Source organism: Dinoponera quadriceps, unplaced genomic scaffold, assembly GCF_001313825.1.
Source record: "Dinoponera quadriceps isolate SergipeBrazil2010 unplaced genomic scaffold, ASM131382v1 scaffold321, whole genome shotgun sequence".
Classification (NCBI taxonomy): domain Eukaryota; kingdom Metazoa; phylum Arthropoda; class Insecta; order Hymenoptera; family Formicidae; genus Dinoponera; species Dinoponera quadriceps.
In genome coordinates, this window is record NW_014554418.1 from 120327 (window position 1) to 145702 (window position 25376).

The 25376-nt window shown below is 34.8% G+C and overlaps 1 protein-coding gene across 1 annotated transcript; it reads right to left on the bottom strand.

Moving 5' to 3' along the window:
* Positions 1-15990: 15990 nt before the first annotated feature.
* Positions 15991-24934, bottom strand: LOC106748388 (UDP-glucuronosyltransferase 2B18-like). The gene is made up of 5 exons (XM_014626845.1): positions 24439-24934; positions 22402-22772; positions 22073-22295; positions 21727-21946; positions 15991-16455 (listed from the first exon to the last, which is right to left on the bottom strand). The coding sequence occupies exons 1-5, from the start codon at positions 24932-24934 to the stop codon at positions 16143-16145; spliced, it is 1623 nt and encodes a 540-aa protein (XP_014482331.1). The 3' UTR covers positions 15991-16142.
* Positions 24935-25376: the final 442 nt, after the last annotated feature.

Below are 25376 nucleotides of genomic sequence, written 5' to 3' on the forward strand. Positions count from 1 at the left end.
AAAGAATAAATCTTGTTGCGACATTAAAAAAAAGATATATCAAAAGATATGTTATTTTAAGTAACTCTATATTTAAATAAAATATATGTTAATCTTTTTCCAACAATATATGGAATTTTTTCGTGTAAGCAAGTTTTATCTACCCAACGCTATAAATATAATCTTATCTCAACATACGAGGGTGAATCAAATATAAACCGGAATTATTTTTTTTTTGTTTAATTGAAGCATCATAAAAAAACTAACATACATAACTACTTTTTTACATAATCCCCGGACTTCGAAACACATTTTTCCCAACGGATAACCAGTTTTTTTAATTCCGCTATCATAAAATGAAGGCGGCTGTGACAGCAGCCAATCGCTTACGAAGGATTCGACAGAAGCATCGTTGTCAAATCTTTGTCCTCTAAGTGCTTTTTTCAGTGGTCCAAACAAATGATAATCGCAGGGCGATAAGTCCGGACTGTAGAGAGGATGTTCCAGTGTAGTCCAGACCAGTTCTTCAATTTTTTGACGAGTTAAGGCAGTTGTATGGGGCCGGGCATTGTCGTGAAGCAGGATAACGTCTCGGATTGGAAATCCGCGTCTTTTCCGACGATATTCGCATTTTGCTTTGTCCAAAAGTAGTATGCGGCGTTCACAGTACGACGTTCGTGAAGAAAATCGACGTGCAAAATACCTTTAAAGTCAAAAAATACAGTTGCAAGAACTTTTCCAGCTGGGAGCCGCGTTTTGGCTTTGACCGGTGCAGATTCACTTTTCTTTCGCCATTCCATACTGGCTTCTTTGGATTCCGAGGTGTAGTGGTGCACCCAAGTTCCGTCGCAAGTCACAATTCGGTGCAGAAAAGCTTCCCCTTCGGCCTGATAGCGTGTCAATAGCCATTCGCACACCTCCAAACGGTGCCGTTTCTGATTTTCGGTGAGAAGACGAGGGACCCATCTGGCGGACACTTTTCGAAACCCAAGGTCGTCAATGATTCCCTGAGCACTGCCGAAGCTTATTCNCGAGCACTGCCGAAGCTTATTCCGGCCTCAGAAGCAATTTCAGCGACCGTTAATCGACGGTCACCTTCGATAAGGCTGCCAACCAGGCAAATATTCTCCTCTGTCATGCTGGTCCTCGGGCGACGTCGGTGTCCCTTATTTTCAACAGTTTCTCGTCCTTCTAAAAATTGTTTGTGCCACTTGTACACTTGAGTCTTCTTAAGCGTATTGTCCCCGAACTGTGCTTCAAGTCTTCTCAATATATCCGACGGTTTTATGCTTTGCAGTGAGAAATTTAATAATAATTCGTTGTGCAACGGACGAGGGCACCTCCCGCTCTGACATTGTGATACTGATTAACGGAGCGCTAATGAGAGGTCGCGTAAGGGAAAATCTCCTTCAGGCATCCCCACCTATAACATTCAGAAGCCTGGCCTCTCTCCGTTCGCCTCACTGCGGAATTATTTTATAAAAATAATTCCGGTTTATATTTGATTCACCCTCAGATATATGTTAAGAATATAAATTTTCTTAAAAGAAGAATATTCTTTTTTTCCATGTAGAGACCTTTCGCTTGTCGGGCATTTATTCTTACTACTGAACTATCCAGGCTGCTCACGTTGATTCTGACACATGATTTATATATAATTGAAATAATTAATTTAATTATTCCAATTATATATAAAGCTAATCAGTTTTTAGCAAAGAGAACCTTAGCGGCTGTGACGACGCAAATATATATATTTGTGATTTTCATGAAGGCACGAAGAGCTTCTATATTGTCTCGCAGATTGTCAATTGTCGAAATAACAATTTTTAAACAGACAAAAAAAACAATTTTTAAACGGACTTTGTGCGTGTTACAAATGTTATTTGTATGTTTAATTTTATGATGCATTTATTATCATGATATGCATAATATGCATGTATTACCCATACCGTCTGCATTAATGTACAGTCTGTTCAACAAGAAAGTGCGGGTTATATTTTTGTAGAAAATCACAGTAGCGCCATCTAACTTATACCATTTAAATCTTTAAACTAACCCCTTTTTCATAATGTACATCAAAAAGTTACGTTAAGTAGTCGTTAAAAGTAAACATTCTTTTTTAAAATTAGTGAAAAATATTTAAAGCGTTACAAGGCGATTTTTATTAACCATTCTAAAGGACCAAAATTAATAATTGCGGCAACTGCTAGAAAAATTTACAAATCAGATTCGTAAGGAAATGGGTAAATAAGTTCAAAACCGCTGAAAATGTTGACGATTTGCCAGAAAAGATTACCTCGTACGACGACTCCAAAGAAGGACAGAAGGAGCGATCTTGCGTCTCTTTCAGACGAATTCCACGCCTTACCCTGCGTCAGACTCAAGTAAAACTCCGCAGAAAGAGTCTACATATCTCGCTTAATACTATCAGAAGCCGCCTATAAGAAAATGATGTGGCATTTCGGCCAACCAGGAAAAAACCGCTGCTGTCAGAAAAACATTCTCAAAAAAAAATAGAGCGAGCAGGAAAATATTAATCGAGATTATGATAATATCTTGATTGTGATATTATCTTTACAGATGAATCGTCTTTTTGGGTATAGTGTCCTTTATCAAAAGCTTAGTCAACGAAGCAAAAAAGAATTCTGCAACGCCCTAATTCTGTATAACACCCAATAAAAGTTCGTGTTTAGGGATGCTTCAGTGAACACGGTTTTGGCTGCTTATATATGTTTACAGGCATTTCATATTTGTTTACAGACAATTTAAATGCAGAGAAAATGCGATCAAATTACCAAAAATATTTATGAAAGTCTGCTAAAAGGTTTTTTGGTGAGGACAGATCGAAATGGATACTGCAAGAAGATAATGACCCAAAACATCATAGTCGGCTATGTACTGCGTGGAAGCTCGAAAATGGCATAATTACGATGGATTGGTCGGCATCCTCTCCAGACACAAATTCCATCGAAAATGTACGGTCATACCTTAAAATGAAACTTAAAGAAAAGCGTGTTTTCATAAGCAGCTCTTAAGAAGCTATGCACAAAAATAATAACAATATGGTGCTTTTTACCTACAGAATACGCCGAAAATCTGGTCAAAAGAATGCAAAAACGGTGCCAAGCAATAATTGATAATGGAGGCGACTGGATCAAATATTAAATAATTGCGCATTACTCAAAATCTTCTATTTTCGTTTAAAAAAACAATTTGAGTTTATCTTTTATTCTTTTCATGTTATCATCCACGTTTTCTTGTTGAACAGACTGTACGTGTTAAAAATAAAAAATTCGTTATAGCATATTATAATAATGATTAAAACGTCTTTCAAATACATGGTGTTATCGCGCTGAACAATCGGGTGTCTCAAAATCAACGTGTGTCCTTAACATGACAGATCCTTTGCGACATTTTAAGACGACATTTTAAGACAATTTAAGTACAAAATGATCATATATATTCTATATTTGGATGAGCTTACACACGCATATTAAGAGAAGGAAAAATTAATCTCTGTATCTTACTTTTGACATTTAGTACATTGTCACTGCTTTTTCATCCCATGGAGATGGATCAGTAACACTTAACGAGTGAAATTTTATCATTCATAGATATATTCATGAGTAAAAATTGACGTATTTGCAATAGTTCAGTAGTTAAAGGTTAAATAACGTGAATAGATTAGAAACATGATAAGTTATAATAAGTAGTTGTTAAAAAAATAATTCAAGAAGTATCGGACCGAACTTAATTTTAAGTATAATATAAGAAATGCGAGGCAGCATAAAAATGGTCATTGAAGAGACAATCGACAACGAATTAAATTCTGCTCTGCGTAATAGTCGCATTTGCACCGAAACAATTTTAATTGTCTCATTAAGGTAAATTAGACTTCTTCAATGCAAACCACAAGATCTCAAGCGAAAAAAGTATACAATGTCTCAACGCTGCCTCATAAATATCAACGACTTCGCTTTCAACTAATTCGGGTTCTACAGAACCTGACTTGAGATTCATAAATGGAAAAAAAATTAGTTGAAACAATAAAGAATGTCATTGATTCAATGAAACGTCGATATCACAGAGTGCCACAGATATCTATAGACTGATTTAACTGTATTTGTCATTGCTTTCAATAAAATTTGTGTTGAAAGAACAATATAGAGTCTTTGATTTAATATGATACGATAATTTAATAAGATATAATGTTGTTTTAAAAACACGTTGAATTGAAACAATATTTCTAAGTTAAAAATTATATTATAATACAATCACAGGAATTATGATTAAAATAATATGAAACAATATTGTTTCACGGAAAAAAACGCTATCGGTATCATTTAATTAAATATGATTTCTGCAACAAAATATTAATAAATATTCATAAATAAGGGTTGTAAGATCCATAATACTAAGGAAAAGACTGTGCAGTTTTTTTCTTGTCTCCCTCTCTGGCAATGACTTAGAAGAAAAAGTGCCGTGAGTGTATGATCTGGAATTCAGCACGATCTATATTTTTATTTACTATAAATTTTTCCAACTTGCTGGATTTCTTTCAGACGCTAGCATGTATACCCAGACATAAGCAAAGTTTATCACGAGTGGCGCCGCGTCCCAATAGTTGCTAAAGTTCTCTCTGCTAAGAGCTCGTAAACTTTATATATAAATGAAATAATTAAATAAATTAAGTAGCAAAGCCAATACAAGCCAACGCCTGATATTCATATAATATATAATATTATTTTTTACCGTATCATAAAAATTGCCAACATCGACATCTAAATATTTTAAAGCTTTTTCTTGCTATTGAGATATAAGTCTAACGATAAATATAGGGCAACATCTTAAAGTAGTTCATCCCCAGACAACACAATATTTAAAAATCGGGACATAAGACATCTTTAGGACGTTTTATGTTCGTCTAAAACAAATGTCTAAAATCAATGTCTAAAATCAATGTCTAAAATTGAGACATAATATATCTTTAAGAGATCTTATGTCAAAATTTTAGACATTGTGTTGTATCGGTCGTTCTTTGTCAAAAGGGCAGGTTAGATCAGGCATTTCTGTCGAATTTCGAATTTAAGAAGTACTAGCGTAACAACAAATCGATGAAAAGATCTTGTATATATATTGTAAGAGATATTATATTAATACACTTCCATATAAACGCTATACACTGTTAGAAAAATTAAATCTAATAATAAAATTTAATAATTTGATTGTGAAGTTTTTTTATATAACCAAATTATGAAAATTAATAACCATTGATAAACTGATATTTCTTTTGATAACGCATATTTATGAAAAGACATTCTGAATTCACTTTTCATAATGGTGTTATAATAATTTATAATCCAGATTCATAGTTCCCACAAATGTTTCCGGTATTTTATAACACCATTAATAATTTTCTTATCATATCGTTTCTAAATTATTAAAACCATTATGAAAAATGGATTCATAATATGTCTTTTCGTAACTATTAGAAAGTTAAAATTGAATTCCGTAAGGACTGTGTACGTTGCACTAAAAAAATCGATTTCTTTACATTTTCTTGCACGTTTATGTTCGGAAAATATAATTCTAAAGGGATTACGCGCTTTCCGGCGAAATGGCAGAAATCTTCAGAATCTTCAAAAGTGCAATGCAGGTATAAATCGGAGAGCCCGGAGCATTACATGGCGTGGCCGTCTTCCGTTATTCTTCTCGTTGCTCTTTTGTTCTCGCTCTTCTCTTATCTTATATTTAGTTCTCTTTCTATTCCTCTCAACATCATTAGGAGTTTCTATTGTAATATTCGTAAAAAATCCGGAGGAGACCGGTTACAAATATAAGATATTATCATGAAATTGTGAATAATAATGCAATGGAAAATATGAGAAAAACAATATAACTAAAAATGTATCAAATGCTCAGTGAGTGGAGAGCAAGTGCCGATTCTCGGACATCGTCGAAGTCGACGGCAGAAGAGCTAGCGTGCGGAGACCTGTCTAGGTCGAAAATGCCCTTCGGGATAACTCGAGGCGCGTGCGTGCATGAATGTGTGCTTGCACACATGTGTGTGTGCATGCACACACACGCACTTACAATTCTGTAAATATTAAAATAAACAGAAACTTATATACGTTATAACAATTACGAATGTCAGAGTACTTATTCGCTTTAAAAATAGAGTTATAATCTCACTGCATATATTATGTTATTATATTAGTAATTATTTTTTAATTAAAAAAAAGAAAATATACAGTAGATGGTATTGAACCCCCGCTGCCTGCGATTACTAATCAACTCTATTTTCCAAGGAGGTTTTTGCGTATTAATCGGAACTCTACTTATATTTTCTAGGCATTGGGAAAAAGTCAATTTTTGTAAAAATAATTGGTCTTGGAACATTTTGTTATTTAACTTTTTTCCCTTCTTTTCTTGAAATCTATCACGCTGCCAATTGGTTAATCCATTCTAAGACATCAAAATTTTCATGTTCTTTTAATTTGTAAAAGAACGAGGAGTGTCTAAAAGTAGGAATCTTATTTATCTTATTGTAGACATGAACTACCTTTTGCAATGAACCGCATTCGAAAAGCGCGTTTCCACTTCTGGAAACCTCGCCTTGTGAGTGAAACTGGATATCCATGTAACTATCTGCATTACAAGAAAAGCGGTTATTCAAAAAGGCATTTGTTTCTGTTATCATATCTTCTTGTTCCTGGTGGAACAGTGCTGAGCAGAAGTGAATTTGTACACCGCCTGATGGCCGCAGGCGGTCAAACGGACGCTGCTCCGGAGCGCTCCTATATACTCGTCGTAAGCGAAGTCGCTCATGAATAAACTGGTCTCGCTCTACGGCGGCCGTCGAGGCTCACACGCTCTCGCTCGCGAAAGTGTTAACGCCTGGCGTGCGACAACTGGCTCTCCCGGCGTCCCATACGCCGGCGGTTCACTTCACGTCAACGCAGGCGGTTTTAGCCGTTTGCAACAACAACATTTTTCTGTAAATGTTTTACAGATGAAAATCCACAACGTATGTATTGCCTGGAAGGAGAAAATAATTTATATAAATGGCGCCGCACAGAAGTATTAGGGAGTATTAAATATTAAGCTCCGGAGTAGTCAGCTAAGAACTCCGTGTTAACAGTAGCGACACAGTTGAGAACGACAAAAGGATGTACCAATAGAATGCGCTAGCAAGCGCTACAAATGCTTCGAAGCGTTTCTCTTTCTTCATCTATTTTTCGAGCCCGAATAAAAGAAAAAGAGAAGAAGAAGCGCTTCGAAGCATTTATAGTGCTAGCTGGACCGCATTTATATGTGCGAAAAGTGATGTATTGATAACGAAATTTTATTTTATTTTGTCGCATGCCATTTCTTTATTATTTACTTAATCGTGCAGGTGTCACTCGTGACACGTTAAACTCGTAAAAAAGAACGAAAAGCAAGATTAGCTTGGAATTTATACGTAGGAGTATATTTTCCATTCCTTTCAACAGCTGTGAAATTGTGTGTATTCCTACACGAATAGAGCCTTATTTTACGAATCTATTACGGCTATGACTGTCAGAAGGGAAAAGGAGAGTTTTCGTCCATTTTCACAAATGTTTCCAAGCGATCTCAAATGTTGTTTTATCCAAATATCTTTTTATTTGCAAATGATATGCAATATTTCTCAACGTGTCATTTCTTACCTATGACGTCACGAATCCAATATGGCCACAACGATTACTCCGTGACCTTAACAAATGTTGCTAATTTCACAATTTCCCTCTTATATCACAAGTTCAAGAAATTGTCAAATCTATTTATGAGAAACTTTCTTTAGAAACTTTATTAGAAAAATACCTTCGCGATTTCACTCAAAATAATAATAAAAATTTTCATGCCTATTTTGGCATTATGCTCCGAAGCACAAATATTGTGGAACAAAAGTTATCAAAATTGTAACCTATTTAACATTTGGTACTTTTAATCAAGTGTTTACAGCAATGTTAAAACTGATGAAAAATCGATGAGCATACTAATCAGGCAAACAGTTTCGTTGAAGTCTGCGTTGAACTTGCGCCTGTGGAATGCCAGCACAAGAAAGCAACCATCAAAGACTAGCTCGGAGACAAGCATTTGATGCTTAAAACCAAATTTATTAAGAGTTGGAAAGAACAATATATGAACAATATATATATGACCCAGAGATAGCTAATTAGCCGTAAATAATATGTGAACTATTTATATATTTTATTTATATATTCCATTTATATAAACCGTTCAAACGTCAAAGCCGTTTTTTTCGAAACAGCAGTTTTTGAGATGTCGTGCATACTATTTCAAGAACGGATTGAACAAATTTGTATCACATATTCATCACATGTCTCTATCGCATAACCTATAATAAAATTTATATCTACAATATTTCTCCTTTTTTTATAAACTGTGTAAATTTTTGCGTAAAATATAATTCTTTTCTTTGCAATTTCGCCATTTTATCAAATTTTGCTCTAGTCCAATAATTCTAGTTTCAACGATAGCCACTCATATAAATTAAGAATTTTGTTTACATTTTTGTTTAAAATCATTAGAAGCAGCTATATTATGTACGCCAGTAGGATATTTCTTTTTAAAATATACTGTGCCGCGCCTTCTAACCCAAATAATATGAGTTTTAATTATCATGTAATTTTCTTAAACTACATAAAAACATGAAAAGTCCAATATGTTTTGTAGTTTCTTTCTGAAAAAAAAAAACTTCTTTATTTCCTTCCTACAAATTATTCAAAGCTCTTAACGTCACGTACGACGGTAGCATAGCCATTACCAATTCGTGACCCAGTTTATGTAGACTAATTACAACGACCGAAACACTGATCGATGACTGTATAGAGATAGAGGCTTAATCAGAATTCTCTTGCAATTTGCGGCTTCTGGTAATATAAGCATCCATAGTAACGTAGTAGCCAATGGCAAAACGTTTTTCGTCCGTATATTTATGTTAACATTACAATCAATTTAGGTTAATATTACAACAAATTTGTCACTAATATGAAATACAAAATGTTTCTTATTTATCGCGTTTGCAAGTCACGTACGAGTAATGCATCGATTTTCACAAGAGACCAATGTTAAAACGAGGCAATGACGATTGTGATATTTATAAGTAATCGTACGACATAGGGTACACATAGATTACCGTATATTAGAAAATTTTTGTGACATTGCAGAAAATAGTGCAATAAATTAGGATGAATAAATATACCAACTTACTACGCTTTTTTTACATTAGAAAACCATGAAACAAACTTTTCGCAATAATTTAGCCGTGAACAATGCTAAAATAGCGGTGTTTTATCTCTTTGATGCTTCCTTCGGTTATCCACACAGAATAGAGACTTACATAAATCAATTCTTACTCACCATTGTCGAGATATAGTGATGACCGACGTTATCTACTAACCTTTTTACATTCTATTCTGCTCTATATGCGTATAACAACAATAATTATTCATTCCACATCTACGTAAATAAGGAAAGTCCTTTTTATATTATTGCTTTAAAAACTAAAAGTATGAAACAGCCTGTGACAAGCGGTCAAATAATGATAGCGATTATCTATTAACGCGTTAATCTATTAATGCAATTCTAAACAGAATCGTAAGACTCGTAACTTGTCCTCGTAAAAGAACTTATGAATAGATCTGCAATTCTATATGTACCGTATGCCGTATACAATCATTTATAAATATTTAATATTATGATTTCTCGTAAATCTTATAGATAGCTAGCTGTCAGCAAAGTTACGGTTTGTAAATTTTAACATTGTAAATTTTACATTTACATATATTTGTTTAGAATTGCAAAATAAATTTATTTATTGCGTAGATTACAAGAGTTAGTTTAGTAAGTTAACTAAGCCTGAGATAATATAGGCCGTGTAATATCGTTGAACGCGAGATGCGAGACCAGTTTTGATACATATTATCCTTTCTAATGTCATATTTACAACAATGTGTTGTTTTGTCATATAAAGATATTTTGTCATATAATTTTGATATGCTAATACTATATAAAACTATCATATAAAAAACATCAAAATATCATATAAAAAAGATTTATATTTTACAAAATTGTAAATTTAGCGGAACAATAAAGAAATAAGGAAAATATAATGAAAATATGCTAATTCTAACAAAATATAAATATTAATAATGCAATATCAACAGCGTTTTACTTGTTTTAGGAGTATACAAAATTTTTCGTTGATATAATAACTCTACTTATATAAATACAATTTGAGTGAATTCGTTCTTCTTTGTTTGTTGTATGTGCGCGAAGATTTGTCTTAACCATAAGGAGTTCAATTGCATATTTAAAGTTACATAAACATTTAAAGCTTAATTACAATAATTTATATCGTTATGACTATATATACCTTTTATCGCCGAGGATCCGTTGAATAGCTGCATTAAGAGTCTCCTTTATTCGTTGATTTTCAAGTGTATCGTTATACTTAAAAGGCTAATCGCTGAACTCGAGAATACTGATCGAACATAATCGGAATCCCCAAGAGTGAAACAGCATAATGGACAGCTTCAATGGTGCTCTGGAGCCTACCTTGATAAATGTACTGTTAATATTCGGGTATATAAATATAAATGTAATGTTAATATTCGGGTGAGCAGTATGAAAATTAATGCGTGCACGCGTCATATAAGAAGTTTATTGATCGCAAGATTATAAGTTCGCACTTTTATCTTACCGAGTACACTTTGTTGCAGAAACCATTGCAAGATAAATCCATTACCAAGTTTTTTATTCAACCACTTGTCGAAGTTGGATTTCATAACTATTTTACAAGGTAACTTCGAAAATACTTCAACAAAGCTCTCCGCGTTTCTTTTGGTAACATGTTTTAGCTCATGTTGGTCTCGAAATTCATATAAATAAATCCCTTCGTTGCGTTGTCCAGGAATCGCCTTAAGTCTTTGTTATTAATTTAAATTTATTGTAGAAGTTTATTAGGAAATAATGGAGTTTATTATGAGATAATGAAGAAAATATATAATTGCCGAACACAACCTAATTCGATACGAAAAGTTATAATAATCATTTTAAAATTCACCTGCTCTCGATAAAAACGGAGGCGTTGTTTTATTTATGTGGAAACCGCTGAAGAACACCACATTCGGTTGTTCAAGTTTAATGTATCCATATGCTGGATTTTTGTTGACCAACAATATACTTAAGTTCTTTATTATATTATATAATTCGATAATATTCGGTATGTCGTTTCTAAGATGTTTCTAAGATTTTCTGCTCTGCAACCGCATATTTGTTCATCCAAAAATAAAGATGTCTTCACGTATCAATGAAATTCCTTGCTTTTGCTAAATCAAGAGTAGATTCTCCTCGACCAGAAATTCCCAATTTGAGGAATCTGACGAAGTTAGAGGGCCGCCGAAAAGGTACCGGCGGTACTTATTTATGCCTAAAGTCATGACTTCTGCTTAATATCAATTTGGATACATTAATATTAGCATAAACGTGTTTCAAACGGTTGTTAGAAATGCTTGTTTCTTTGCTCTTACATAAAATACAGAATATCTCTCAGAAAGAAATTTGCTGTGATTATTCGTGTTTTCGAAGCGTTTGACTTGCATTTTCCACTTTTAGATCGTATATCTATGCGTCACTTGCGAGAGACATCTTGTACGCATTATTCACGGACATCATCTCACCTATGAGGGGTGCGTTGAATCTGTGCGCCATAGCGAATAGCGATGGGTCTGTTATTGCTTCTACAATAACGATGTCAGAATTCTAGTTGTTATCGTATTTGTAAAGATTCACGAATCCTGGCTTATTAAATATGTGGCCGTCAATTATGTTTGTCAATTTCAACAAACGTTTGGTCGACTTGAACGGCGACAGATTCAGTAGTTTAATTTCGTCATAAAAATTGTTGTGTAAACACTTGAGTACACTCGGTATGTCGATCTCTATATAATTTTTCAACCCTTAAATGCATGATTTTTTATTTTTTTTATAAAATAATTTGAATAAATTTGAAATAGGGTTGCTATTTATTGAGATATGAACTAAAAAATCATACGATGCAGAACTACATCGTGCATTTAAGGGTTAATGTCAAATCTCTCATCGAATTCAAGGTCACCATCACCAACTCGTGTTCAGGTTTGTTCAGAGCCATGCACAACAGGTGGGAAATCATTTGATGACTGTACGAAGGCGAGGCTGTGTCCACAAGAAATTTTTTGCTGACCACTATATTAAATGAACTTTTACGAAAGTTTACCTTAGATTTCAGTTACAAAGATATGTTGAAAATTAAAATATTGCTAAAAATAAGGGCTTTCCTCGACTCTCGTACTTAAACTTTTGTCTTAGAATGTCGCAAAGAGTCTGTTATATTAAGAATATATGTGTAAGAATATATGTGTATTCTAGGACGCTCGAAATAACAATTGTTCAACATGATAACATCACACGTTTAGAAGATATTCTAATTATTATTAACATAACATAACATAACATGGTGTCATGCGTCTTCTAACTTTAACATAAATATTAACGTAGACTAGATAACGTACTCGTACTGTATGTATTATGACTGCAAAATAAAAATAGAGTTATAAATAACATTTTCACATGCAAAAGTATCGGTATAAAAATGTTTACTCCGACAATTGATAATCGATAAGACGAATATAAATACGAGGTCTGTTCAAAAAGTATCGCGAATTTTGAATTTCCGCAGGTTACGTATATTCGATTTTCGATTTTTTTGTGGCGTTATGTTGGTACTCATGTCCCTCACTTATGCCGACAAGTTCGGCCATTTTGAATATTCAGTTTATCTTTGACAGCTGTTTTGCTTGGACGTGTTTTGGCTCGTCTTCGATTTTTGCCTATTCCAAAAAATGGATCAAAGAATCTGTATCAAATTTTGTGTGAAAAACAAAATTAAGTGCGCGGACGCATTCCGAATGTTGACTGTGGCATATGGTGAAGCTACCTTGGACCGAAGCAACGTTTATCGGTGGTACAAAATGTTCTCAGAGGGCCGAGAAGATGTGAACGACGAAGAGCGTGCCGGACGCCCGAGCACGTCAACAACAGACGAAAACATTGATGAAGTGAAGAAAATAGTATTGGCCAATCGTCGAATCACCGTTAGAGAAGTTGCTGAGGACCTAAACATATCGATTGGCTCGTGCCATTCGATTTTTACTAATGATTTGGGCATGAGACGGGTCGCCGCGAAATTCGTACCAACGCCCCTGCTCACACATCGTTGCTTGTGCGCGAATTTTTGGCCAAAAACAACACACTAATGATGCCGCAGCCACCGTATTCCCCAGACCTGGCCCCCTGTGACTTTTTCTTGTTCCCGAAACTGAAGAGGCACATGAAAGGACGACGCTACGCTACGATTGAGGAGATAAAGACGGCATCGAAGGAGGAGCTGAACAAGATCACAAAAAATGATTTTTTGAAGTGCTTCGAGGATTGGAAAAAACGTTAGCACAAGTGTATAATATCTGATGGGGATTACTTTGAAGGAGGCAAAATAGATATTCACGAATAAATAAATAATTTTTGAAAAAACACAAAATTCGCGATACTTTTGAACAGACCTCGTATATCATAACATATTGCTTTCATAAAAATTACAAATATGTATTTGTGTACTTATTTTATATTCAATTATAAGTTTACGCGCCTATTAGAAGAGAAAAATTAATTTCTGTATCTTATACTTGGCAATTAGTACAATGTTGCTGCTTTTTTATTCCATAAAGGTGGATCAATATATTTAAAAAGTAAATTTTTATCATAAACATATTAGTCAATAATAAAATTGACATATTTGCAAAAATTAAACAGTTAACGGTTGTAGAAATGTAATATTGGGAGTACAAATTAGTTCGGTCCATTTTCAAAAGATGGCTCTGGCTGTTATAAATGTTTCATGACAGCTGATTTCGGTGGTTTCAGAGGGGTTAGACATCTGTCAATAATATTCAGTTTATATCGCTTTGAGTTTCATACAAAACCCCTATTTTTTACTGTGTTGAACATGTCAAATTTTGTGTTAACTAAGCAACATTTGCGGGAGGTTTTAGTTTTCTGCTTTAATTGGAAGAAAAGTGCAGCTGAAGCGCATCGAATGCTTGTAGAAGTTTATAGTGACAATGCTCCAACTGATAAATCATGTATGGAATGGTTTCGACGTTTCAAGAATGGTGATTTCAGCGTTGAAGACAAGCCTCGCTCTGGACAGCCAAAAAAATTCGAAGACAAAGAATTGGAGTCATTACTCGATGAAGATACGAGTCAAACGCAAGAGGAGCTTGCAGAATCATTGGGAGTTACGCAACAAGCAGTTTCCGTACGATTGAAATCCATGGGAATAATTCACAAGCAAGGCAATTGGGTGTCTTATGATAGCCGAGCATGATAACGCTCGGCCTCATGTCGTAAAAGTCGAAAAAAATTATTTGGAAACGCTCAAGTGGGATATTTTACCGCACCCGCCGTATTCGCCGGACATTGCTCCTTCAGATTACTGGTTGTTCCGACGGATGCAGCACGATTTGGCAGGTCACCGGTTCACTTCTTTCGCAGAAATTGAAAATTGGCTCTTAACTTGGATCGCCTCAAAAGACAAGACATTTTTTCGAGATGGAATTCGAAAATTGCCTGAGAGGTGGGAAAAATTAGTAGCCAGCGATGGACAGTACTTTGATTAATCTGTTCATTCATTTTGTTCTGAAATAAATGCATTTTTGACCACAAAAAACGGACCGAGCTAATTTGTACTCCCAATAAGTTGAGTAATACAAACTCGAACTTAATTTTGAGTATAGCACGAGAAGAATGTGAGACAACATAAAAATGATTGTTGAAAAAATAATTGACAACGGATTAAACTCTTCTTTGTGTAATAGTCGCGTTTGCATCGGTTTCCATAATGGATCGATTAAATACATAGACAAGTACTTAGAAAACATTTCTTATGTTGAAAAATATTATGGTAAATTTCAAAGTTTAAATACTGTAAGATATAGGTTGTAAAATGCATACACACATACATACATACACACATACGTATAATAAGCTTTTAAAATGTTATAATTTATATATTTGCATATTCACATGTCATACATTCATGTGATATAGTCATTTGTAAAGCATGTATGAAGCATATTGTTCTGTCAATATATATCAATATTTTATATTGAAATCAAAATGTATTCTGCATATTCTGCATTTTATTTGGAAAATTTAACGCTGCAGAATTCTTAAAAGTAAAGGAACTTTTGCGTGGCTAACGTTTATTCTTTTATCAGCAATATCGTTACTCGTTGACACATAAAATATTTTAATTAAATTACAATTTTTTTTTATATTTGAGTGACGTAATTTTGGAAACTTTCAGTACATTAAGTAGATTAAAATGTTTGGAAAAATATGATGGTAATATATATGGTATGTCCGAATCTTCGGTATATTCGTGGTAAAGTAATTTTTTGTTCAGAATGGCATAATCTACAAGTATACGACGACTGTTGTTCTTAGCGACAGGTTTAAGGTTCGAAATTCAAAGTTTACTATATATAAATTGACGAAATATTATATTTTTAAATCGCAAAGTTTATTATACTAATGTCTATCGCTAGATATAACAGCTTATATATTTATAGATTAGGTTCCATTCAGAACAAAAATATTCTTTACCATTTTGCAAATAACTAGGCAAATGTTTGAGTTATTAATTAAAGAAGCCTCTGTAAATGACCATTTTCTATAACTAATAACTCAACATTTTGTGTGGTTGTTTGCAAAATGGTAGAGGGTTTTTTTCGTTCATATTGACCTAAACTATAAATATATGACGGATAGGATAGCTTTCATCAAACACACTATATATATATAAATATTTAATACGGTTAACCAATCTATATAATCTTTAGGAAATTCAAGGAAGTGTCATACGGACGAATATGTAGTATTTATTTACCAAATATTTCGATCCTTCGTTGGATCTTTATCGACTGACAGGTAATAAATATTGCATAGATTTAGTTAGGATATTCAAATTTAGTTGGGATATTCAAACAAAATTCATAGTATAGTCACATATAGAAACATTATTGGGTCTTCGATTTGGTATGGTAATACTTTGTGTCATCGTAGAGAATTCGATAACGCTCGCAAATGAAATGTAAAATCTGAAATAGCGTGTACAAAAAAATAAAGAACGTTGTAAACGCGACTATGGCGAGAAACCCGATGATGTCCCAGTCGTATCGTTGATACCACGGCTTGTCGCAAATCCTGTCTTGTAACCAAGTCACTCCGTTATGACGCATCGTGTACTCGATCCACCACACCACATTTTGAAGGGTATCATAGGGTATGTCCTTGTAAAGTTTACTTACTTCTTTTGCTCTTTCTTGATATCTGAAAATAAACATAATAAATTATGCGAAGTAGTCTATAAGTGCCAATGAACGGTTGTTTTAGTGAAATTAACCGATATACGAGGGCAGTCCGAAAAGTACTTAGCCTACAAAAGAAAAACGAAAATTTTGGAAAAGTAACGATTTATTTCTCAACATAGTCTCCTTTTAGCTCGATACACTTGACCCAGCGATGTTCCAACTTCTTTAACCCATCTGAAAAATACGTTTTCTCGAAGTCTGCAAAGGCCTCCGTGGCGGCGATGACCTCCTCATTCGACTCAAATTTCTGCCCAGCGAGTGACTTTTTCAAGTTTGGAAACAAAAAAAGTCGCACGGGGCCAAATCTAGATAATACGGTGGATGGGGCAGCAGTTCGTAGTCCAATTCGACCAATTTGGCCGAATGAGGAGGTCATCGCCGCCACGGAGGCCTACTTTGCGGACTTCGAGAAAACATATTTTTCAGATGGGTTAAAGAAGTTGGAGCATTGCTGGGTCAAGTGTATCGAGCTAAATGGAGACTATGTTAAGAAATAAATCGCCATTTTTCCAAAATTTTCGTTTTTCTTTTGTAGGCTAAGTACTTATCGGACTGCCCTCGTATATATAGTCTTTTAGGAAATGAAAGGAAATGTTGGATCTTTATCGATGGACAAGTAATAAGTATTACATAGATTTAGTCGGGGTCAGAAAAGGTTATTCAAACGAAAGTCATAGTACGTACAAAGTAAACATAAAGTCATAATAATAACCTAGTATTAATCACAATTATACATCATGTATTGAGAAACAATAAAAGCTTGGCTAACAGCATCGAAAAGCATAAAGGTGAATCTTTTAACAATGCAGTCGTATTCTCTCTCCTTTTTGTATTTAATTACAAAGGTTGTTTGACAAGTCTGGTAAAAAAGCAAGTAAAACACATTTTTTGGGGAAAAATCGCCTTTACTTCTCAACATAGTCTCCATCGAAGGCGATATACTTGATCCAGCGAGTTCTTAATTTTTGAAAAAAACCGTCGGAAATGTAGGCTGTCTCAAAGCCTACAAAATACTCATTGACGACGACGATGACTTCCTCATTCGACAAGAATGTCTTCCCATCAAGCAAGATTTTTAAATTTGGGAACAGAAAGAGATTACACGAGGCCAAATTCGGAGAATAGGGTGGATGAAGAATCAATTCGAAACCCAATTCTTGTAATTTTGCCATTGCGACGGTCGACTTGTAAGATGACGCATTGTCTTGGTGGAATTTTTGCGCGTCAATTTTGGCCATTTATTTTTCAACTTTTTTTTCAAATGGTTCAATAATGTTGCATAGTACTTTCCTGTTATTGTCTTACCCTTTTACAAATAGTCAATTAAGATGATACCTTGGGAATCCCAACAAATAGTTGCCATTACCTTTCCAGCCGACAAAACAGTCTTCGCTTTCTTCGTTGCACTTTCACCAGGCATTGTCCACTGATTGCTCCTTTGATTCAGGAGTGTAGTGGTAAATCCAAGTTTCGTCCACAGTCACGAATTGACGCCAAAGATCCTGCGGATTGCGCTTGAACATCACCAAACACTACGTTGAAACGTCTTTTCGCGTGTGTTTTTGATCGAGAGTCAGTAATCGCGGCATCCATTATGCACACAGCTTTTTCATATGCAATTCTTTATGCAGGATATTATGCGTTCATTCCGTCGAGATATCTACGGCCTCAGCAATATCATGCATCTTCACTCGACGATCTTTCATAACCATGGCATGGATTTTTTTCCACGATATCCGATGTGATGACCTCAACTGGGCGTCCGGAACACACTTCGTCTTCAGTGCAGGTTCGGCCACATTTCAATTCGTTTATCCAGAAATATAAGATCTTCAACGCAGGAGCAGAGTCCCCATAAACTTTGTCTAACTCGGCTATGATTTGCACTGCTGTCCACTTCTTTAAATAAAAGTATTTTATCATTACACGGAAATCGTTTTTTTTTCCATTTTTGTAGCTACACTGCTAATCCGCTCGCGTTAAACGACTATCGAACATGAACAATGCGTTATTCCGTGTTGAAATTTGCTCTGGGAGAATCTGAAGAGAGGAACTTTCCAGATGTCATGTCATATGGATTGTGGCGCCATCTCATAGAAATTTACCAGACTTATCAAACTTATTAACGACCCTCATAAATAGAACAGAAGTACGTGGAGGCTTATCTTCAGTAAGCACTACTCACCACTATAACTTGTAGAATATAGTAGGCAAAATGTATTTCTCGTTATTAACCCTTTCGTTACGGGTGCCGACTATAATCGGCATACGCGCGCGACCTCGAAAATGTGCAAATATGTAAATAACTGAATACTCATATACTCATTTTCATGTTTTTCATATAATACGACGAAAAAGTTGTTACCTAGCTCTTAAAATAATATATATACAAGAGAATTCCAAAGTGGTGTTGAAAGACGTAAGTGCGAACATCGAAGACTACCGACGTGCAATATGCACACTTCGCGGCGCGGTGCCCCGTTCAATGGCGTCACTCCAGCGGCGCGGACTGCCGTAACGAAAGGGTTAAATATCGATGGTACGACGAGACGATCTGCAAGGGTAAAAAAACTACGAAGCAACACTTGCAAGAAATAGTCTTTGGAGATAAAGAATGAAGAAATGGTTGAAAAATTAATAGTATTTTAGAAAAAAATAAAAATATAAAACAGATGCATATCAGCGCAAGAAAAGTGAAGTGAGAACAAGAACCCAAAAGATAAAAAAAGAGCGGGTGGTATAAGCTCAAACAGTAGGCATGATGTAGATAAGCGAGACAACACTGACGTGGTTGCTAGCGAAACGGTAAGTAATAATCGTTGTTTGACCATACGGTAGAAGCATGATCAGCCGTGAGTTATTACAAAGAGCGAAAGATATAACGCGGAAAGAGCGAATGACGATGAACGGTATGCGCATAATATTTAAGATGAATTAAAGCGCTTAAGAATAGATAATAACTATTACTAAGCAGCTCTGTATCAGTCTGTGCGTTCAAACTGTTACTTGGTTTTTTAATAAAAATCAGTTCGATAATCAAGCGCTTAAAATATGCCAATTCTTTTTTTTAAATCTTTGCATTAGGTCAATCGAAATGATGGTTATAGTTGTTATAGTCGATGGCCATTAACCACAATTCTGACAGAGCTTATATTAGTGACAATTCTATGATGCTCAGAAAATCTAGTTTTAAATTGTTGGCGAATTTATTCTACATAAGAGACGTCGCAATTCCTGCAGTTGATTCGATTTCTATAGTTAAAATGACATTATAATGGTTTAGATGTTATTGAACTTATCTTTCGGAACTTTAATAAAACAATCAAGTTTATTGAGGCCTCTATATACAAGTCTGAGATTATCGTTGTGCATGATATGTTTTAATTTATCAGACAGAGATTCAACAAACGGGATGGTGAAGTAAGAAACTGTATCCCTATTACTGTTAGTAATTTTTTGGTAATAATGTTTTAATCACAATCACAAATCACAATCTGAGTCCGTTAACAAGGATGAAATTCGACGATTATTTTAAAAATTAGACCCAAAGGATAGCTATTATTAAGAAAAACGTCAATAATTAATTCCAGATTTTTGCAGAGTAATGTTTCAAGTGCAATAGTAAAAAGGCTCTGTCGATGAAACTATAAATAGTTCCGATTTTTGTCCTAATGGATGTAAAAAAGCAATATTTAAATAGCGTCCTGGGAACGTGGGTTTATGAAACTAATCAAATTCGATTTTTCCATTATTTAGGCAAATTGTTGTCTAAAAATTAAGTCTATTATTATCGCCGATTTCGTACGTGAATTGAAATTTTCTATGGAACAAGTTAAAAATATTGAGTATTTCATCACAAAACTCTAAAGCAGCTGCAAGAACTCTAAAGCAGCTGCAAGAACATCATCAACATATTTAAAATAAAATGGTATTGGTAGCAGTAATCTTTTTAAAGCTATTTCTTCAATATCTGGAAGAACAATATTGGCGGTAATTGGAAAATAATAAGAACTTATTGGGTTGCCGAATGTTTGTCTGCAAAATTTATTATTGAACATAAAAAACATTCAGTTTAAAATGAACCTATTACTTATTAAAATAATATCTATAATGATATTACTAGCATTATAGATATTCTAATATCTGTAATCAAATCGATCAAGATCGATTCATTCTTGACAAGTAGACGGCAAAAGCCTTCATCTAGTCGTAAATTATTTTGAACAATAGGGGGAATCTGCGTGAAGGTGAGGTGACGAACTATGTGTTTTTCGGTGACAAAACATCATTACCGTTCATATTCGCATAAACGTAAAGAGATATGTTAATAACATATTCATTCATTCACATATTCTCGGAATGGTTGTGAGGAAGAGGCTCTCTGAAGAATTTTATTTTTGTAACCTTTTTTATATTCAATGAAACATTCTTCGTGGCATCCATCTATTATTAGCCATATGTTTAAGCAGGCAAAAATATTTGATCGGAAGCACATTATAAGTATCCTTTATTTGCTGGTCTTCGGTGGATTATAAAATTTAAAACGAAGTCTCTTACTCTCGGCATAATATAATTGCATTAGTATTGGATAAAGCAATAACCAAAGCAATAGCCAAATCGCATTAAACAAATATTTATTAAGTGATGATGATAATCTATTAATGCGCGTTGGGAGAAACTTTTTATATCTATAACCATCTTGAATTTCAGATCGAAATAGTCCAATGCTGAACGTGAGCCCTTTATTACGTATTATATTCGCCGAATGAATGTTACGTATATGCAAGTTGGGATTATAGAACATATTCAAATGTGGAGTTTCGACATTATGTTCTTTACATATTTTAAGAAAACTGATTTGAAGTCGAATCTCTACGAGAGACATTTCATAGTTGACTTGTTTCTAGTCTCCGAATGAGGAAAAGTAAAATAAAAAAAGAAAATAGTAGACGCATTCTTTCGCCAACGTGAAAATAAAAATACCACATTCACATCGATACGTGATTGTCAATCGAGATGCAATAAAAGCAAACATTCTAAATTTTAATGATAATTTCTAGATGTTAATTTATTTTTACATAACACTTTAAATTTATTTAATTTATTTAATAAGTTCTCGGAATATTATTCAGAAATCCCTATTATGTATTACCGCGATAAGACAGAAAAAGTTGATCGTAAATATAAGTTTATCATAAAAATGTAATTTACAAGTAAAATAACACAGTACCTCTTGTTGTTTATGACTTCATACACAGTGGTTACTATGTTTTCTTTCGAAAGATTCTTATAATCGAGGTGCGCGCCCATACCTAATCTCATGACATTTTGCACTTGATACTTCTGATCCCAAATAATCGGATACCCTATAACCGGAACTCCGTGATAAACGGCCTCTTCGGTGCTCTGTACTCCGCCTTGGTAAATAAACAGTTTGATATTCGAGTGAGCTGTGGATAAGAAAATGAGCACAAGGTTACACTTACAGAACGAATTAATAGTGATAAGAAGTTACAAAGTGCGGGGGTGCCGAGCGCCAGGCCAAGTGACCCGTGCACACATTTGCGTGTCACTACCGAGAATACTTTGCTGAGGAAACCATTTCGACACGAATATGTTTTCAAATTTGTTGGGTATTAGATCAGGATTATTCTTCCACAGGATCTTCCATGGTAGCGAGGTGAACGCTTCGGTGAAGGTTTCGAGCGTGTTTTTCGGTAGATGATCCCATCTGACGTTGGTCCCCAAACTGACGTAAATGAATCCCTCAGTCGCATTGTCGAGAAGTTGTTTCAATTCCTAGCGAATGCAATGGGACTAATGTTACAGATATATCATTAGAAATTTGCGTAACGGCCGCTCTATTGAATCTCATATGAAAGCTGATCCTAAAAGAAACGCATACTTTTGGCAAGGCGGGTGGTACCGCTGCGATATGAAAACCGTGATAAAACATGATGTTTGATTGTTCCTGTCTGGGATACGAAATTATCGGATTCTTATTGATGAAGTACAAGCTCATATTCTGAGTTATGTCTAGGACGGACGGTATGCCCTCCCCTAAATACTTCTTCACAAGCGCATCGTCCGAGGGAATGCGCACATTTGCCCAATGATACATTTGCATCCACACGTCATAAAAGTTGACGAGTCTTTCCCAGAATGATATGTTGCCATGGATTTGTATGTTGCTTTGCCAATTGGAAAGGTGTGAAGGTAGAATCAGACCTCCGAGCATATAGCGGTATTGATTGAACACATCTAGACTCGAAACACCTGTAGATCACATTAATTTTCGTTATCTTATCGGTAATACAGATAAAATGAGCAGTAATAACCAAAGTTGGGTAAATTAACTTCTTTTTTTAAGTTAAGTTAGAAATTAATGGTCTATACAATTAATTTAGTTAAGTTAAAAGTTAAAACCTATACAAAAATTGACTAATTAAAAGTTAAGTTAAATTAAAATTAAATTAACTTATAAAAAGAAAGAATTCGACAACACGAGACAATAAGAAGGTGGTTGTTAAGTGCTCGTATTGGGAGTGTGAATAAGTTCTCGCCGTTTTTTGTGAAAATAAATCCTTTATTTTAAAAAAATAATAAAAAAACAAGTCAATTAAAGTATTGCCCATCGCTGGAGACTACTTTTTCCCATCTTTCTGGCAGCATTAGAATTCCACGTCGAAAATACGACATTTCTTTTGCGGCTATCCACGAATCGATCCATTTTTTCGTTTCTTTATGCAAAGTGAAGTGCTGCCAGCCAGGTTAGTCATCGATTGAAATAAATAGTAATCAGAAGGCGCAATGTCTGGAGAATACGGCGGGTGAGGTAGGACTTCCCATTTCAGCGTTTCCAGGTATGTTTTGACCGGTGACGCGACATGCGGCCGAACGTTATCATGCAGCAAAATCACCTTATCGTGTCTTTGTTCATATTGCGGTCGTTTTTCTTTCAATGCTCGGCTCAAACGCATCAATTGTCGTCGATAGAGATCTCCTGTGATGGTTTCGTTGGGTTGGAGCAGCTCGTAATACACTACCCCCAGCTGATCCCACCAAATGCACAGCATGAGCTTGGAACCGTGGATATTCCGCTTTGGCGTTGATGCTACTGCTTCGCCAGGCTTAACCCACGATTTTTTACGCTTGGGATTACTGTAGTATATCCACTTTTCATCACCAGTCACAATACGATGTATGAAACCTTCCCTTTTTTGTCGTTGAAGCAGCTGTTCACACGTGACAAGACGCCGTTCGACGTCTCTCGGCTTCAATTCGTACGGCACCCAAGATCCTTCCTTTTGTATCATTCCTAATGTTGTTAGATGTTTCGAAACTGTTGTTCGATCAACTCCTAATGATTTTGCAACATCGGATTGCGTCTGACATGGATTTTCAGCAAGTAATGTTTTCAATTCTTCGTCTTGAAACTTTTTTGGTGCACCACTGCGTTCTCTATCTTGAACATCAAAATCACCATTTTTAAATTGGTTAAACCAATCTCTGCATGTTCTTTCCGACAGAGCATGATCACCATAGGTTTCTACAAGATTTCTGTGTGCTTCAGCTGCAGATTTCTTCTGAATAAAATAGTGTAGTAAAATTCCCCGCAAAAACGGTTTATTTGGCACGAAATTTGATATGTTTTACGCTACAAAAAGAAAATGTTCTTTATAGGTTAATGGAAAGACACCCCCTGATTTTAAACATAGGTTATAAAACTTCAATATAGATGCGTCATCATCTTGAATTATACACAGAAAATTTTTATACCGCCATCTGATGGTGAAACGGCGAGAACTTATTCACACTCCCAATAATTTATTCAAATCTAATAATAATAACACTAATCTAATAATAACATTTAAGGCTAATCGCATGTACGTATCATAATTCGACTTTTTTCGAATTTAAATTTATCTAACGTTTATCTTACCTATGAGAGGAGCTTTAAATCTGTACGCAAAAGCATTCAATGCTGCAGTATGGCCTTGCGCTATAATAACCGCGTCGAAGTGTTCATTACTATCAGCTGCATATAACTTCTTAATCTCTGGATGTTTGAAAACCGCGTTACTTGTGATGAAACCTATATCCCATGCAAAATGTTCCACATCAAGAAACGATGAATTCATGCTTGCTTCTGTCAGACTTCTATACGACAGTGTTTTATATTCAGGCAAAACATAAAAGTTACTCAAGTCGACTTCCGTGTAATTTGTTAAAGAAGAATTTCTGACCGGATCTGTAGTAAACAACACGATTTCATGGCCTCGTTTATTCAACTCCAAATATATGTTACGATAACTTATTTGATGGCTGTATGATGGTATGCTCGCTATAAACAATATCCTTTTCGCATGAATCACATTATATTGTACTATTACGTACAATAACGCGATCACTAAGAATATATCCATTTTAGTCCACATTTTTCCAACACTTTCAGTAAACTGTTTCGTTAGAAACGTAAAATGCACTTATATTTTGTAGATAAGCGTACTATTTCCTAGATAAGCATGGTATTTACAATGTGCATATCTCGAAGAAATTATTTGCAACGTATTGTTTTAAACGCGCATAGAATGCATTCCAAAATAGGAAATAACTGCCGGTGAAGTATTGGTTTAGTATTGATTTTTAATGATGATTATGTGAAATATAGATTATCAAAACCGATTTGTTATCGGTGAAATATTGGGACGCAGGGATAGCAGTGGGTTAAGACTTAAAAGACAGTACTATAACTACCGATTTCCTGTATTGCAAAAAATTATTGATTCCCGATACTGGAACAATACTGATTCCATGGCCACAGAGTGCTTATTTACATACCTGCAAATATCCACTTTTAATGTCATATGAAATGGAAAA

Bases quoted from the DNA above. Each gene is read 5' to 3' on its own strand.
- LOC106748388 (XM_014626845.1), bottom strand. From the start codon at position 24,934: ATGTGGACTAAAATGGATATATTCTTAGTGATCGCGTTATTGTACGTA. The intron at 22,296-22,401 runs GTATGCGTTTCT...TGCATTCGCTAG, and splicing joins TACCACCCGCCTTGCCAAAA to GAATTGAAACAACTTCTCGA. The intron at 16,456-21,726 runs GTACTGTGTTAT...GTTTATTTTCAG, and splicing joins GAAGTCATAAACAACAAGAG to ATATCAAGAAAGAGCAAAAG.